The following is a 16,135-nucleotide window of genomic DNA, read 5'->3' on the forward strand; positions in this document are numbered from 1 at the left end:
GGACAAATATGAAAAAACTTTCCTTGATCGATATCACATTTATTTCTGGAAATCAAAATTTTGAAACAAAACAGCCAGAACTCGAAAAAGATCATTTCCCTGTTCTTTATCATCATTGAACATAGATTGCAAACACCAAAAGATTGAGTGTTTACTACAAGATAAAAAGATACAGAACATTTTTGTTTAACCATGATAATGCTCTACAAGACTGGTACCCAATGTACCAGACAATTGGAGAAGATCAAGACATTCTAAGATTTAAAAAATCTTATCAAGATGTACTAATTCATCAGCATCAAGATGTATTAATTCATCAGCCAACTTTGAAAAAGATAGCAGTTAAAATAAAAAAAGAGACCCAAATAATCAATATCAACCGAATTGCGTATAGCCTGTGAGGATAACACACATCCATTTTTCGAGAAAATCCAAATTGCAAAACTGAATGAGGACCAAAACTTGTTATCAACTGAAAAAAATGCTAACTGCTCCTGTGTTTTGCTACTCTAGGATTTTAAAACCGCAAAAGTGCTCCTACGATGCATTAATTTAATTGCAAGGGAACTGAATTGAAAACTTGGTTAAGCACCAGAGAAAACTTTACAAACTTTTTGACACAATACCATCACAAAATTTAGCTGGACCAAGGTATTCACTTTGCAGTGCATTAAACGATTGTAAAATGTTTATTGGAACCCATTTGCAGTTGGCCAAGAACGAGTGTATAAACACAACCGCATTATCTGATATTTAGAAAGAAGCTTAAGTAACAGCTATTTATGGGAAAGGCGCTAAAAATAATGCTAAATAATGCTAAAAACCATCGGCCAATGTCAGTTACTCAAACATTAGCAACAGATTTGAAAGACTTCTGGACAAGAATGACGTTCACATTAGAGTAAACTTAGTTGCGAAAATTAGTTTAGTTTCCCAAACCAAAAGTCGTGTCCTGAAACAGAGATTTTCCTTCGAGAGAAAAAAATGTCATTACGTTGGAGAAAAAAGCTCTAAATTTTTTCTATCAAAAACCTTTTTGTTGAAAAAATGTTTCGGAGATAATGCAAGATCTACAATAGGTTCGCTTCTAAGTAAAAATTTGTGATGGAAACGGAATAATTGAGTCGGAGAATGGACGATATAAGTGATGGTATTCCACGAGGTACTCTACTATGGCCACTAGTTTTCATATTATGTTTAAATGCTTTAGTCAAGCAATAGGGAAGACCTCAGCTGTTTTACCTTGCAATGATACAGCGATTCACTTGTTTTGTCGCATTTATGGCTATTTTTTTCAAAGATTATTCCCTACTCAATTGACAGAACGAACAAACTAGACTGGGCACAAAATTTTGCTATTCTAAGCCAAATGACACTGCACATAATCTACTTTCTGAAAAAATTCTCCCTGCAGAACTTCCTAGAACAAAAAAGCCAAAAACAGCCGACTAACGTTGGGCGAATTACTCTCAAACGACTGGCTAGCGGTTGGCTTCGATAGTACTCAGCTGGGGCTCAGCAATGTTAGCATTGCGGAACGGTGGCGGAGTCGAGTGGGGACCAACCTATTGTGGGCCGGAGGGGTTCGGTCAGGACGAAAGGTGTGTTGGAAGTGAGTGAGGGGCATGATTGTTTGTGTGTGTGGGGTGGGGGGGGGGTGCCGAGGGTTTAAATACCACCCTTCACAACTTGCAGTTGTCTCCTCGAAACAGTTTTGCTCAACTGTATTCAGAGACCGGTTACGCGTATTGCTCCAAGAGAACTTAATGCCCTCCGAGCATTACCTGTTTATCTCGTCTTTGAGGACGAAAAGTTAATGGGGTCAGGCGAAAAATCGGTCTACCAAGTTGCATAGAAAAGACCAATATAATAATAGGACTAATATAATTGCTGCAAACTTCCTTTGAGAGCAATTAATAATGATGCCTGCTTTTCAAGCTGAATACGAAACTTTGTGCCATTTCAGTTACATCCTTCATCCAAGAAATTATCCTTCATTATTTTATCAGTTACCTTATTCAATATCGTTTACAAGCTATTTGGTTTCAGTAGTCAGTTTTACATTGTTCATCATCCCTCGCTTAGATGATGAAGGGGACCGAATTTCTCAACACTTCATAAAACTAAGTATAATTTAAATTATGGTAGAGGAAATTTCGATGTCTTAAAGTGGAACTGTAAATTATTTCTGGACAAATTTACCCAAAATGTTTTTCAATTTACTGCTTTTTCTTCGCTCATGTAACTGATAGAAAAGGTCTACATCTGATTCAGGTTTACATTTGTAAAATAACATCTTGGTAAGGATGGTTGAGTACTTTATCTCTATCAACATTGATGGATCAGCTCATGAATCAGACTCTCATTTCGAGCTCCCCTTCTTGGGTGAGCGCAATTAAACTGGAAAATTCTTCCTCATTGCATCTCTTCCAATCGGGGAGTCTAACTAGGGGGAGGGGGGTCTAAGGCAATTTACCTTCCTTTCAAATCTGGTGAGGTGACGTTGCGTACAACTCTATACACTCTCTCCTTTTCTCAAAAATTCTGTGCACACATGGCATGCCACCATTCTGGCACAATGACTAATATATATAAACTTTTTGAAAGAGAAAAAGTTCGGTGGGTAGAAAGCTTAAGTTCCCAAGCAAACTTTTTTGTTTCAAAGTTTCCCTAGGGGGGTTCATTTCGTAACCATCGGAGTCGAGAAAGCGGATAGTCAGTTTGGAAAATTGTGCTATCGCGCATTACCGAGTGTCGTTCATTATAAGAATGGTCGCACGGTATAAACAAACTGAACGCATGTTCGTAAATTGATCTTTCATTCCACGAATCAGTTAAATTATTTCGTCGAAGGCCATGAAGGTATGCTACTTGGCTTCAAATTTCCTATCATCCCCCTGCTTAGATCGCAATTACGATATTTTTAACTATGTGTTGGCTGGTTCTAGCTGCACTAATTTTAAGGGCTATAGAGAAAAGGAACCATTCTGCCATTTCGTTTTTCATCAAGAATTCAACATATATTTCAAGACTACAAGCCTGTCTAATTGATTACTTTTCCTCTCCATTAATGCGCATACTAGATTTAAATTAGCTGTAATAATGACTTCAGTAATATTGACTTTCCTTACAGCTACTGGATATAAAGTGGCAATCTCAGCTGATTTGAGGTCAGATCATTATGTTCCACAATATCTCAGGCAGCCGAGACTTTGACATACAGCAGATGGCAAATGTAACTTGAATAACCAAACACGCGCCCTGGCATTCAGTGTACCAACACGACAATTTCAACCTTTCCTCTTTGAACACCCTGACAGCTCAAAAGGTTTTAGCATAAGAGTCAATTCAGTGTTCAGAAAGTAGCTTTAAATTGATCAGGGATGAATGATTTGTAAAACATTTGCATATTTGTAATTATTCAACCTACAGGAAATCTGATCAAAGGAATGCAAATCAAGGAATTAATCAACATAAACGATATTTAGAACATCGCACATGAACTAAAATACTTTGAATTATGAAGTTTCATCGCTAAGTTTTACATCTATTACCGAAATAAATCTAAGTATTGCAACTGTTGCATTAATTTAGTGATATTTCTAATCAAGCGTGCCCATTGAATAACTCAGGACTTGCTCTCGGGTCAAGAGAGCCTTGATGACTGCGGGTGTTGTTGTCCTTTTCCTCCTCCCAATCACTGTCAGAGTAAACAGGTATATCGTCCTGCTCCCCTTCCGCATCATTATCATCGCCCGTCCAAACTGCAAAAGGGGGACATGGTGAGCGTGGAATTGGGCCTCGATGACGCACCTCCCCCTCATCCTTCATAGCTGGTCCATCAACTGACGTGACCATAATTGACGGATTCCCATCATCCTCCGGCAGAATCTCAACAACTTGTCCTAAATAAAGGATCAAACAAAATAACGAACAAACGAAACAACTTTTCAAAAAACAAGACCACTTTGTACATGCCTGTGTTGGCACAGAAAGTTTCAGTAAAGCGATTTCCTTCGGTGGAGATTGGTTGTGATGTAAAATTAAATAGCACAAAAGAATATAAAAAGATCATTTTATGGGTTTAAAAACCGTTTTCGAAAAGAATACACATTCGAAAAATCACAAGGCGCCCCAGTAGCTTGAGATTACAATTAACATTCCAACGTTCATCATTTCCAAAATGTCAAATTAAAACAATGGAATTGATTTTTAAGTTAAAATTAGAGAAATCAAATGAAAAGTAACAAATTAAAACATGAATTCGCAAGAAAATGCGAATATTTTGTTTTAGTGGAGCTGCTTTGCCTTAAATCATTATAAAGCAAAATTGATCAGATTATTGAATTAAGTTCTGCAATTGAAGAGTTCAAGATTTCAACTTGAAAGTCAATATAAGACTAATGATTAGGCTGAAAAGAAATCAGCATGGACATTTAAAATTCAACCTAGAACTCAGTAGTTTTCAATGTTTAATTATCCATGATCGATGTCCTAATAGTTAGATTGTTACCAAAGTAATTATCTAAAACAAAAAAAACAATAAATATAGACCGCTGAGAAAATAATTGAGAAAAACCAATGGCATGAAAAAGTCTTAGAAACGGATTAAACTTCAAAAATTTGAACAAAGTTTTTCTATTCTACTACAAACATAGCCGGCAGGTTGCCGGAAAATAGCCGCGATAGACGCTTGTGGCCTTCCATGAAGTGAAACAACTAAGGGAAAAAGATAGACAGATCGACCACCAGTCCTTTAGTAGACCACTAGACTTATCGGGTTATATTCAGAATGTCAATTTTTTGACACATACGGACTACACAAAATAGCTCTAAAAGAGCTTTTTCAAAATCGATAATCGAAATCAAAAACTCAAGACTAATAATCAAGCATTAGGGCACGTAATTTTAGCACTACTTAGATGCACACCATTAAGTAGTAAATGTTCATAAAATTTAAAGTTCCATAAAAAATTTCAGAAGTCATTTTTTGAGTGAGGTTAGTCCAGCAATTGGCCTAAAAGCAGAAATGACGTCACGTACACAAATTTCAACCACATTGAAAAAGTCAATTCCAAGAAGTCAAGTCGTAAGAATCATCGATGGAGACGACGAATTAAAAAACAAAGCAGGACAAGTCCTGAAATACAATTCAAAGAATTGAATGAAAAACTCAGACGTACTCTACCTGACCAGCAGACCAATTGAACAATGCCAACCAGAACACAAAAATCATCAAAAAAATGAGAAACTAAAAGAATCAAAACTAAACAAAAATATACTCACCGCTAAAACTCTTGAAGCTTTTAAACCTAAGGCAAAATTTTTTTTCCCTTGAAAATCAAATGCAAATTATAAGGAAATGTTGCTTAAAATAGTGATATAAACATCTTCAGAATCATCTCTGTGTCTCTAGAGGCTATCCAGTAACCCAATTCCAAGCTTTAAAAAACTCATTGGCTCATAGATCGATAGGCAATAATTTTTACAAATTTCAAACTTCACAAAACAGAAATTCGTTCAATTAAAATGTTGAAAGCCATTCAATTACCCACTAGCAACTATTTTATAACATACTATCAAACCCTGTATGAGGTTACCCGACTACTGAGGCAAGTAAAAAATTACAAATGTTTCAAAACTTGTAAAAAATTGCAAATTCTATCAAAGAAAATTCTAAAAGTCCAAAGATTAAATTGTTGAAAACAAATTAATTGAAACTAAAAACCATGCAGTAACTTTTTATCAGAACGTGGAATAGGTTTTCTCGCATTTGAGAATGGACGAATATCAAAAACTTTAGGAAACCATAAAAAATTTGCAGATTTTATCAAAAAAATGCTAAAATTCGAGACATTCAACTGTTAAAAACCATTCCATTGTTACTAGAAACTATGCAATGCCCTATTAAAAAACCTCAAAGAAGATTGCCTGGTCCCTGAAGCTGGAAAAACTGAAAAAAGGACAAATTTTCAAAATCCTGAAAAAGAATGCAAATTTTGTCCAAAAAAATTGCTAAAATTTGTGATATTCAAAGTTGAAACTTATTCCATGGCCGCTAAAAAAATTAGTAACTTATTATCCAAACCCTGGGACTCGAACAACTTGAAAATGACAATAAATGTCAAAAAATATGAAAAAAATTGAATGTCAAAAAATATGAAAAAAATTGCAAGTTTTGTCAAAAAATGCTAAAATTCATGACAGCAAAAAATTGAAAATCATTGCATTACCACTAGTAACTATGCAGCAATCTATCATCGAACCCTTTATCAAACCCTGAAGGAGGTTTCTTGACACCTAGGGCTAGAAAAACTCAAATGACAAAAATTATCAATAAACCTGAAAAAAATCGCAAAAATTAGTATCATTTTGTTTGTTTGTGTTTGTAGTACCAAAACATATAGCTCATAAAAATGTCATAATAAGCAATTTTGTCTCGCAAAAGGCCTGCATTACCTTTTAAACTTTTCAATCTAAGACTAATAAAAAAACTAAAAAAAAATCCCCGAAAACATGAAAAATTGCACCATTTTGAGCCCAAAAACTCCTAAAAATGATCTTTTAACCTTAAATTAAGGCCATCCCAGCAGCTGCACCACTATAAGCTTTTGAAGGACTACTGAAGCCCACTTTGGGCCTCTAATGAAACTTAATGCCCGCTGGGTTTTACCTGTTTATCCCGTTTTGAAAAATCAAAGTCATTGAAAAATGTGTGAACACATCTTAAAAAAACAGCGCACCAATACAATTCAAAATCTTTGAATTGTCAAAAACCACGATGTCCCCAATAATAGCCGCTATCGCTTCGCCGCTATTAAAAACGAACAATAGTTAGGAAATCTATACTTGACAGACACTGCTATATTGCAAAGCTATGTAACCTAAAAAAGAAAACCTGGTATCCAGGAAAAGACTTCTCTCTAGAAAACATCAAAAATATTGTCTTTCAAAGTTATCAAAAAAAGTATAGGACCTAGTTCCCCTAATTGCATCCTATTTGAATGATTTAAGTTTTATTGAGAACTCAATGTGTCAAAATTGTAGGAAACACAATATTCGAAAACTTAACACAAAAATACATCATAAAAATTACTAACATCCAGCTTCATAAGGAGTGGAAAAAGTCAAGAGCCATTGAATTTAAAGCAAAAGTTCAAGTATGGACAGAAAGTTGCCATTGCAAGCAAAAACAATTCACTGTAAAAAAAATTTCAAAACACTTTGTGAGATCTTTTAGTTCCATTTGAGCTCATAAAAAGATCAGTCTGAAATGTGGGGAATAATAGGAACATGGCCAGCAGATTGCCGGAAAAAAGCCGCGATAGACGCTTATGGCATTCCATGAATTGAAACAACTTAAGAAACAAGATAGGCAGATTGACTTTTTGGGTTAGCTACGTACTGTCAATTTTATGACACATACGGTCTATAAGGAAAAAACCCTAAAAGAGCTTTCTCAAAATTGATATTCGAAATCAAAAACTCAAGACTAATACTCAAGCATTAGGGCATGTAATTTTAGCACTACTTAGATGCACACCATTAAGTAGTAAATGTTCACAAAATTTAAAGTTCCATAAGAGAGTTCAGAAGTCATTTTTTTGAGTGCGGTTAGTCCAGCAATTGGCCTAAAAGCAGAAATGACGTCACATACACAAATTTCAACGACATTGAAAAAGTCAATTCCAAGAAGTCAAGTCGTAAGAATCATCGATGGAGACGACGAATTAAAAAACATAGCAGGACAAGTCCTGAAATACAATTCAAAGAATTGAATGAAGAACTCAGACGTACTCTACCTGACCAGCAGACCAATTGAACAATGCCAACCAGAACACAAAAATCATCAAAAAATTGAGAAACCAAAAGAATCAAAACTAAACAAAAATATACTCATTGCTAAAACTCTTGAAGCTTTTAAACCTAAGGCAAAATTTTTTTCCCTTGAAAATCAAATGCAAATTATAAAGAAATGTTGCCGAAAATAGTGATATAAACATCTTAAGAATCCTCTCTGTGTCTGTAGAGGCTATCCAGTAACCCAATTCCAAGCTTTAAAAAACTCATTGGCTCATAGATCGATAGGCAATAATTTTTAAAAATTTCAAACTTCACAAAACAGAAATTCGTTCTATTAAAATGTTGAAAGCCATTCAATTGCCCACTAGCAACTATTTTATAACATACTATCAAACCCTGTATGAGGTTACCCGACTACTGAGGCAAGTAAAAAAATACAAATGTTTCAAAACTTGTAAAAAAAATTGCAAATTCTATCAAAGAAAATTCTTAAAGTCCAAAGATTAAATTGTTGAAAACAAATTCATTGAAACTAAAAATCATGCAGAAACTTTTTATCAGAACGTGGAATAGGTTTTCTCGCACTTGAGAATGGACGAATATCAAAAACTTTAGGAAACCTTAAAAAATTTGCAGATTTTATCAAAAAAACGCTAAAATTCGAGACATTCAACTGTTAAAAACCATTCCATTGTTACTAGAAACTATGCAATGCCCTATTAACAAACCTCAAAGAAGATTGCCTGGTCCCTGAAGCTGGAAAAACTGAAAAAAGGACAAATTTTCAAAATCCTGAAAAAGAATGCAAATTTTGTCCAAAAAAATTGCTAAAATTTGTGATATTCAAAGTTGAAACTTATTCCATGGCCGCTAAAAAAATTAGTAACTTATTATCCAAACCCTGGGACTCGAACAACTTGAAAAATGACAATAAATGTCAAAAAATATGAAAAAAATTGCAAGTTTTGTCAAAAAATGCTAAAATTCATGACAGCAAAAAATTGAAAATCATTGCATTACCACTAGTAACTATGCAGCAATCTATCATCGAACCCTTTATCAAACCGTGAAGGAGGTTTCTTGACACCTAGGGCTAGAAAAACTCAAAAAATGACAAAAATTATCAATAAACCTGAAAAAAATCGCAAAAATTAGTATCATTTTGTTTGTTTGTGTTTGTAGTACCAAAACATATAGCTCATAAAATGGCTATAAAAACACATTTTTGTCTAACAAAGTAAAGAGACATAGGACAAATCCTAGCCTTCAATTCAACGAACCTTCATTGACTGGACAAAAAAATTAGATCTAGATTGGACTCTAGATGAATTGGGAAAACCATTTTTAAAAAATATCAAAAAAAATTTAAAAGGTAAAATTTGAAGGCAAATGGCTGCACGTAAACGAAAACCGTTAAGCAAAAAAAAATTTTTCAACGCCGCTTTCTCAGTCTACATAAAAAACGTTAGGCGCCAAATCACTCGTTTTTTTTGCTCCACTTCCTGTTTCGGCATAAAAAAAGCATTAATTTGACTTCCAAACTCATAAAAAAGTGTGAGCAGATCTAAAAACATAGCCGGAAGAATTCCGAAAACGAATAAAAAACTCTTCTCCAAAAAACAACAGTCTTTCAGATTACTAATTTCTGATGACATAAACATCAAAGCAGAGAAAATAACAACTTTATTGAAATGAACGAAATTTTTGGAAAATAAGTAAATTAGAACCATTAAATACAAAAAACTCATTTACATTTTCAATTTGCAAAAGAACAAATACAAACACAAGCCATTATTCCATGCAATCAAGACAATTAAATTGCTCTAACAAATTTGGACAAGCAACGATAAGAACTCTAATTTTGAATTAAAGGGAAAAACTAAAACAAATGAAATTTTAATTTTTTTGGAAAATTAATATTATTGCTTGGTACCAAAGATAATCTATTTAATTATAATGTATTAAAGTTTTTAATAGAAACTGCATGTTTGCTCTGTTTGAAAGGAAGGCAAGCAAAAGATGAACACTCGGTTCTCCACTCTTCGAATTTGTTCGCCAAAAGAACTTTTTCAAATTTTACTCACTCCATTAACTGCAAGTTTTCTTTCTCGCTATCTTATCATAAACCAGTCGCAACAATTCCAGAAGGGAATCTAACAGAAAAGAAATCAGTCAAAATTTCTGAAAGCTTGATTTTCAAAAATTATTTCAAAAAATTGCTTTAGAAATTCTTAAAGAGAAGTATTAAGCTTTTAGAAAATCCAAATAAAAGCAGTGTCAGTAAAACTAGAGAAAATGCAAGAATGATTCAAGCTAGAAGGAGACAAACTCAGACAAAAGTTAAAAAAACATCTACTTCTTAAATTTTAAAGTTGAACGTTTTGAAAGTTTTTTTGTAAATTGAAAACAAAGAGTTCCAGAAAAGCAAAAACTTTTCATTATCTGTCACCCGAGGCTCGCCAAAATTAAATGGAAAATATCCTGTCTCAATAAAAAAAAGTGAAAACAGAGTTCAAACAATCGAAACACAAATTTTCACTGAAAATCAAAGACTGAAAATTGCACCAGCGTGTGTAGAATTTTAAAAAAACAAAAATACCTCAGGCCAAAAAGGCACTCAATGTATGACTTATCACGGGGAATTCGCCATAAAGACTAATGTTTAAAAGACTAGAAAAAGTCTGCACAAAGATCCAAAAACAAAAATTATTGATAAAAAGCAGAAAATTGACTAAAATATTTGGGGATTTTAAAAATAAGGCGACTTTGCAAATAAAGCGCATTATTAGCCTCTCAAAAACACATCGGTATCAATTTTGGAGGGTTACATCGATGCCTCATCGACCAAAACTATCCACAAAAAATTTTCAAGCACAAAAAATTGAGGCACATGGATGAAAAAGGGCAAAAACGGTTATATGGGCAAATCTCTCAAGAATACTTTTCAAAGTCAAAAAGTCATTCATCGAACGCAGCACGTGATTAAAAAACCTAGTTTGCTCAGGAAATAATTAGTTTGCACAGCAGTTACAATCACTTTTGCTTTAAGGTCAAAACGCCGATTTAAAAAATAGTACTTCCTGAAAAAAACCAGCTGGAAGAAATCCGGGAGCGACCCGAAGCGTTGGAAATTTCCAAAAAAACTACTTTACTGCAACCGAAGCCATTATCTTTAATCTCAACTTTTTCATTAAATGTATGGCACTTAAAAATAAGTGAAATTTTGAATCCCATTGTAGCTAGAAAAATTTCATTCAGTGAAAGCAAACATGAGAACATTGAAAGCAAACAAAAACAACAATCGTCTTTCAGAAACCAAACATTCAAAATCCGCAGATATAACTCTGGTGCACACCAAATTTTGATAGAAAGCTCAGTGAAATCTAAGAACTCCAATTCCAAAACTTTTTATCCTTAGAAAATCTGGTAACGCTGAAAATCTTTGAACAAAATTAAAAGTTCAAAAAACTGACCGGCCCAAGAACTTTAAAGAAAGAACTCGTCTTAAAGATCACAAATCTTTAATTAGCTCTCCAATTCAATCGACACCTTGGAACAATAAGTGTGTCTTCCCATGATTGCGGTGGCTATAGGTTATCTGACTAATAAGATGGGGAAGGTGGCCTATGCTGTGGAAGACCCGCATAAGGCAGAGAGCATTGTCAGAAACAAAACCAATTGGAAAGAAAATCAACTAAAACTTAGGCCTGAAGAAAACAAAAAAACTTCGGTCGTTGTGGCTTCACAGTAGTTCAAAACAATTCAACAAATACTTCGCTCGTTTCTCCTTAAATTGAGTTTTAAATTGCAAAATTCAAATTTATCAGAAAAAAAGTGAACAGTTTAAAACTAAATCAAAAAGTTGACAATCCAAACCTAGTACAAAAAAAAACTTTTGTTAGTCATTTGAGTCATAAATGTTGCTCAAAATTATAATAGTAGCTCCAACAAGTTCTCACAGCATTGTCAAATTAAATCAACTGCCAGCAACAAACTTGAAAAACAAAAACATGTTTATAAAATCTTGAAAAATTTTCAAACAAATTTCTTACAAAGGCAGAGCAAATGAGATTAATGGTGATGACGAACACTCGACATAGACATAAACTCGAAAAAACCCTAACATTTATGACGGAAAAATTGAAGATGTATTGTTAAAATTGCATATAAGAAACAATTTTTTATGTCACACTCAGCGCCGAAAAATAAATCATAAAGAAAAAATAACTCCGACGAAACACAGAACGACGTCAACAAAAATTCAGATCGAAATACAAACAAAATATAATTTGCTAAAATCAGATTAGTATGAGAACAGTACAATGTTATAAACATAGCTGGCAGATTGCCAGAAAATAGCCGCAATAGCTTCGTAGATCTGCAGTCAGAAAAGACAGACCAAAAAATTTATTCTTTTCATTGAATGCTGAGATGTTAAATTTTTATTAAGAATCTGTATAAGTTATTGCTGCCTATATTAGCTGCTTTCAAATAACCTTCATTTAGAGTGACACACATTAACTTGACCTTATCTCTTCGAGTTAAAGTAAATAAAAGTCAATTTCAAAGTTAGGGTGTCATTTTTGACAGTGAGGTAAGTCACGTGGGACCAAAAATTTAATCGCGCGAATGAACAAAAAAGCTCGCTCCACTAAGAGCGAAAAATGACGTCACGCAAGCACTTCAGTTGAAATTGCATGAACGACAGAACAAAACGCAGATTTGAAGTGGTTGTGACGTCATATGGTCGTAACAAAAATCTTTACGACGAAATAAAAAAAGCGAGAGAAGGCCAATAATAGCCCCAGCTGTCGCTGTGCGGCTAATAAAAACCATCTTACTTCGAAAAAGGCATTCAATTCCTGAATTATTGAAGGGACGTTGTTATACACATTGATAACAAAAAAAGTTTGCTCAAAGATCAATACAAAAACATTATAAAAGGCAAATATTAACCCAAGAACTGGGCCAATTTTGAACTTAAAACGCGTTATTGGGTTTTCATAAAACCTAATATTAATTCCAGAGGGTTGCATATTGATGCAGCGTCAATTTTTAAAGAATCAACAAAAAAGCCCGCAAAATTCCAAAAAACAGCCGCCGTTGACCAGTTTGACGAACATTGGGATGAAAGCGGAAAAAGAGACAAAAATAAAGAGCTTGTTTCTAGGTATCAAAAATGTTTTAATTTGGAGTGTAATTTCAATTACATTGTGAAAACTGCCCCAGAAAACTTCAATCTAATACACTATAGTTTATCCCGTTTCTTTCAATTTTACTCGTCTGACCTTGAACGCCTTCACTACATTGCAGAATTCGATGAGTGAAAGTACTTGAAATCTTTGCTGAAACAGGGAGTGAGGGAAGTCAGTAGTCACCCGTGAAAACCGTGCCCTTTTAAAAAACGAAGAACGTGATCAAAAGATAAAGCGAATAAAAAAACAAAGCAGGACACTCAAATTACAATCCAAAGAATTGAACTCTTCAATGTCCTGACAATTAACAACTTTAAAGCAGTATCAGACAAAAACAAAAAAAGTAAAAAAGTCCATGACACTATAATCGCAAAGATGAACCAAGAAAGCTAAAAAAAATTTGAAAATTCTTTTCCAAGACCTAGAGATATAAAAACAATATTATCCTTTATATGAAATTATGAAATGTTTCACTTCCTTAAATGCGTAATCAATACAACAAGGGTGTGGGAATCAATGTCAGACAAAACAAAATAGGGACAAAGAAAAAAAGAAAATGGCAAAAACCGGCTCTCATTTTTGAAAATCAGTGCCATCAGGGTAAATAAACTGTATAAATACTTGCCAAAATCCTTGACTACACCATACCATAAGATTTTATTAGTCAAAATATACTTTTTACCAGTTCAGCTTTAAAAAGTTGAAAAAAGGACATAACTACAAAAAATCTTTGGATATCATGTCTAAAAAGCATTAAAAAGATTCCTATAAACTCATGAAACCACTTATACACATCATAAATTAGACTAATTAATAACAAAAATATAAAATGCTCGCTTATATATGCAAAAAAATCAAAAAGCAATAGTTACGGACTCACACAATTACTGCCATTAACCAAATATTCATTCGACCGATGAGACCTTTCTTTAATGAGAAGAATAAGTGAAACGAAAGCAGTAAGCGCAAATGAACAAAAATTTACAAATACTTTTTGTTAACGAAAAGTGTATAAATCATAGAAAGCAATAGCTATGAGCTGAAGCGATTCCGTCGAGTAATTTAAAAATACTTACTGATAAGACCTGTCAAAAATGAGAATAAGATAAAAGACAACCAAGTGAACAATAAAAACTCGCAACCCTCAAAAATTCTGTAAAACTTCTTTGAAACAATTAGTGTAAAAAATATAGAAAGCATTAGCTTCGATAAGAAACACTTGAATCTAGCTCTCCAGCAGGTCTCCAGCTGCTCACATTAACTAGCTCTCCATCAGCAACTTATGAGACCTGTCCCTAATGAGACTAAATGATTAAACAAAACGACCAAAAACTCGCCCAACTCAATTCACTTAAAACCTTTGAGAACAAATAAAGTCGAAGTCAAAGAACCACCAGCTATGGACTCGAACTATTAATTAGGTTCATTCACGCCTCATTTGTATTAAATAAGAACTGTCATTAATGACACTCAGTGATAGGAAAACAGAAAAATTAAAAAGTGGCAAAAATCAAACATTCAACAAACATCTGCTACACGTTGATGAAATCAATCAAATGCATATGGGCGCAAATAGAACAACACGCATGTAACAAGCCATAGGCACTCAAAAGAAGAGAAACACTGCAAACAAGTCAAATTGACGCACCTGAAAAAACCAACCAATACTACACTTTAAAACGCATTTCAAAAAAATTACACCTCAAACCTACTCGCTTTTTCGCTCCATTTACTACTTCGGCGTGACTTAAATCCCCACTCTGATTTGACTTTTCATTCACGTGAAAAAAGCGTGGACAGACCATTAAAAAAGAGCGTCCCAACATTTGATTTTAAACAGAAGAGTGCCTAAATTAGGGTCGTTGCGAGACCGATGGCGGCGATTAAAAATAAACAGCGAGCAAAAAAGTAACTGAACAGAAACGGCTAAAAAAGTTAGTCTATTTGCGCAATTTTCTCAAAAACTCTTAAAATCAGTCATTCAACGCAGCTCAGAAAACAAGAATCTTCTCACGGTCAGAAAAAACAGTTCACACGTCAATTTTACCCACGTTTGCTTTCAGGTCAAAATGCCGTCTGCACAAATAGTAGTTCCGGTAAAGAAAACGTAAATAAAACCAATTCTCCCCTTCAATTCGTAAAAACCTAAGAAAACCAAATCGAGTCGTAAAAAAACAGAACATAGCTGGCAGATTGCCGGAAAATAGCCGCAATAGATTCGTAGATCGGCAGTCTAAAAAAAAAACAGTAAAAAAGACAGACCAAAAAAATTCGTCTTTTCATTGAAGGCTGATCTGTCATATTTTGATTAAAAATCTGTATAAGTTATTGCTGCCTCTATTAGCTGATCTCAAATAACCTTCATTTAGAGTGACACACACCCATTTGACCTTATCTCTTTGAATTAAAGTAAATAAAAGTCAATTTCAAAGAGAGGAAGTCATTTTTGAGAGTGAGATAAGTCAAGTGTGACCAAAAATTTAATCACGCGCATGAACAAAAAAACTCGCTCCACTAAGAGCGAAAAATGACGTCACACATGCAATTCAGTTGAAACTGCATGAACGAATGAACAAAAAGTGGCTGTGACGTCATATGGTCTTAACAAAAATCATGACGACGAAATAAAAAAACATAGCAGGACAAGTCCTGACGTCCAATACAAAGAATTTTCATTAACTAGACAGAAAAACTAGACCTAGAATGGACTATGAGTGAATTGAGAAAACCATTTTAAAAAAATCAGAGCAAAAAATAAGAAAAAAAAAAACAGAAAATCAATGTCAGAATGCCGCATGTGAACAAAAAAACCACTAGCGAGAAATGAAAATTTAATTCAAACTAAAAACTAGGCCTAGAATGAGCTGTTAATGGATTGGGAAAACCATTTAGAAAAAAATCCGATCCAAAAATTCGAAAAAAAAAGTAAAAATCAGTGAAATTGCCGCATGTGAACAATAAACCACTGCCGAGAAACCGAATTTTTGTTCAAACACCATTTTCGCACTCTACTTTAAAATTAGAGCGAAAAAAATCACGCCGCAAAACCACTCGCTTTATCGCTCCATTTCCTGTTTCGGCGTGACCAAAATCACTACTCGAATTTGACTTCAAAAATATTGAAAATGTGTGAACAA

General features: G+C 33.9%; 1 protein-coding gene across 1 annotated transcript in view; it reads right to left on the reverse strand.

The window, feature by feature from the left end:
* Positions 1–3,329: 3,329 nt before the first annotated feature.
* Positions 3,330–16,135, reverse strand: part of LOC142334629 (uncharacterized) — a 418,890-nt gene continuing 406,084 nt past the window's right edge. Inside the window, exon 6 of the mRNA XM_075382822.1 lies at positions 3,330–3,905. Coding sequence (XP_075238937.1) covers positions 3,607–3,905 — 299 coding nt within the window. The 3' untranslated portion in view covers positions 3,330–3,606. The remainder of the gene's footprint in view (positions 3,906–16,135) is intronic.

The sequence above is a fragment of the Convolutriloba macropyga genome, chromosome 2 (assembly GCF_964194025.1).
Source record: "Convolutriloba macropyga chromosome 2, txConMacr16.3, whole genome shotgun sequence".
NCBI classification, from domain to species: Eukaryota; Metazoa; Xenacoelomorpha; order Acoela; family Convolutidae; genus Convolutriloba; species Convolutriloba macropyga.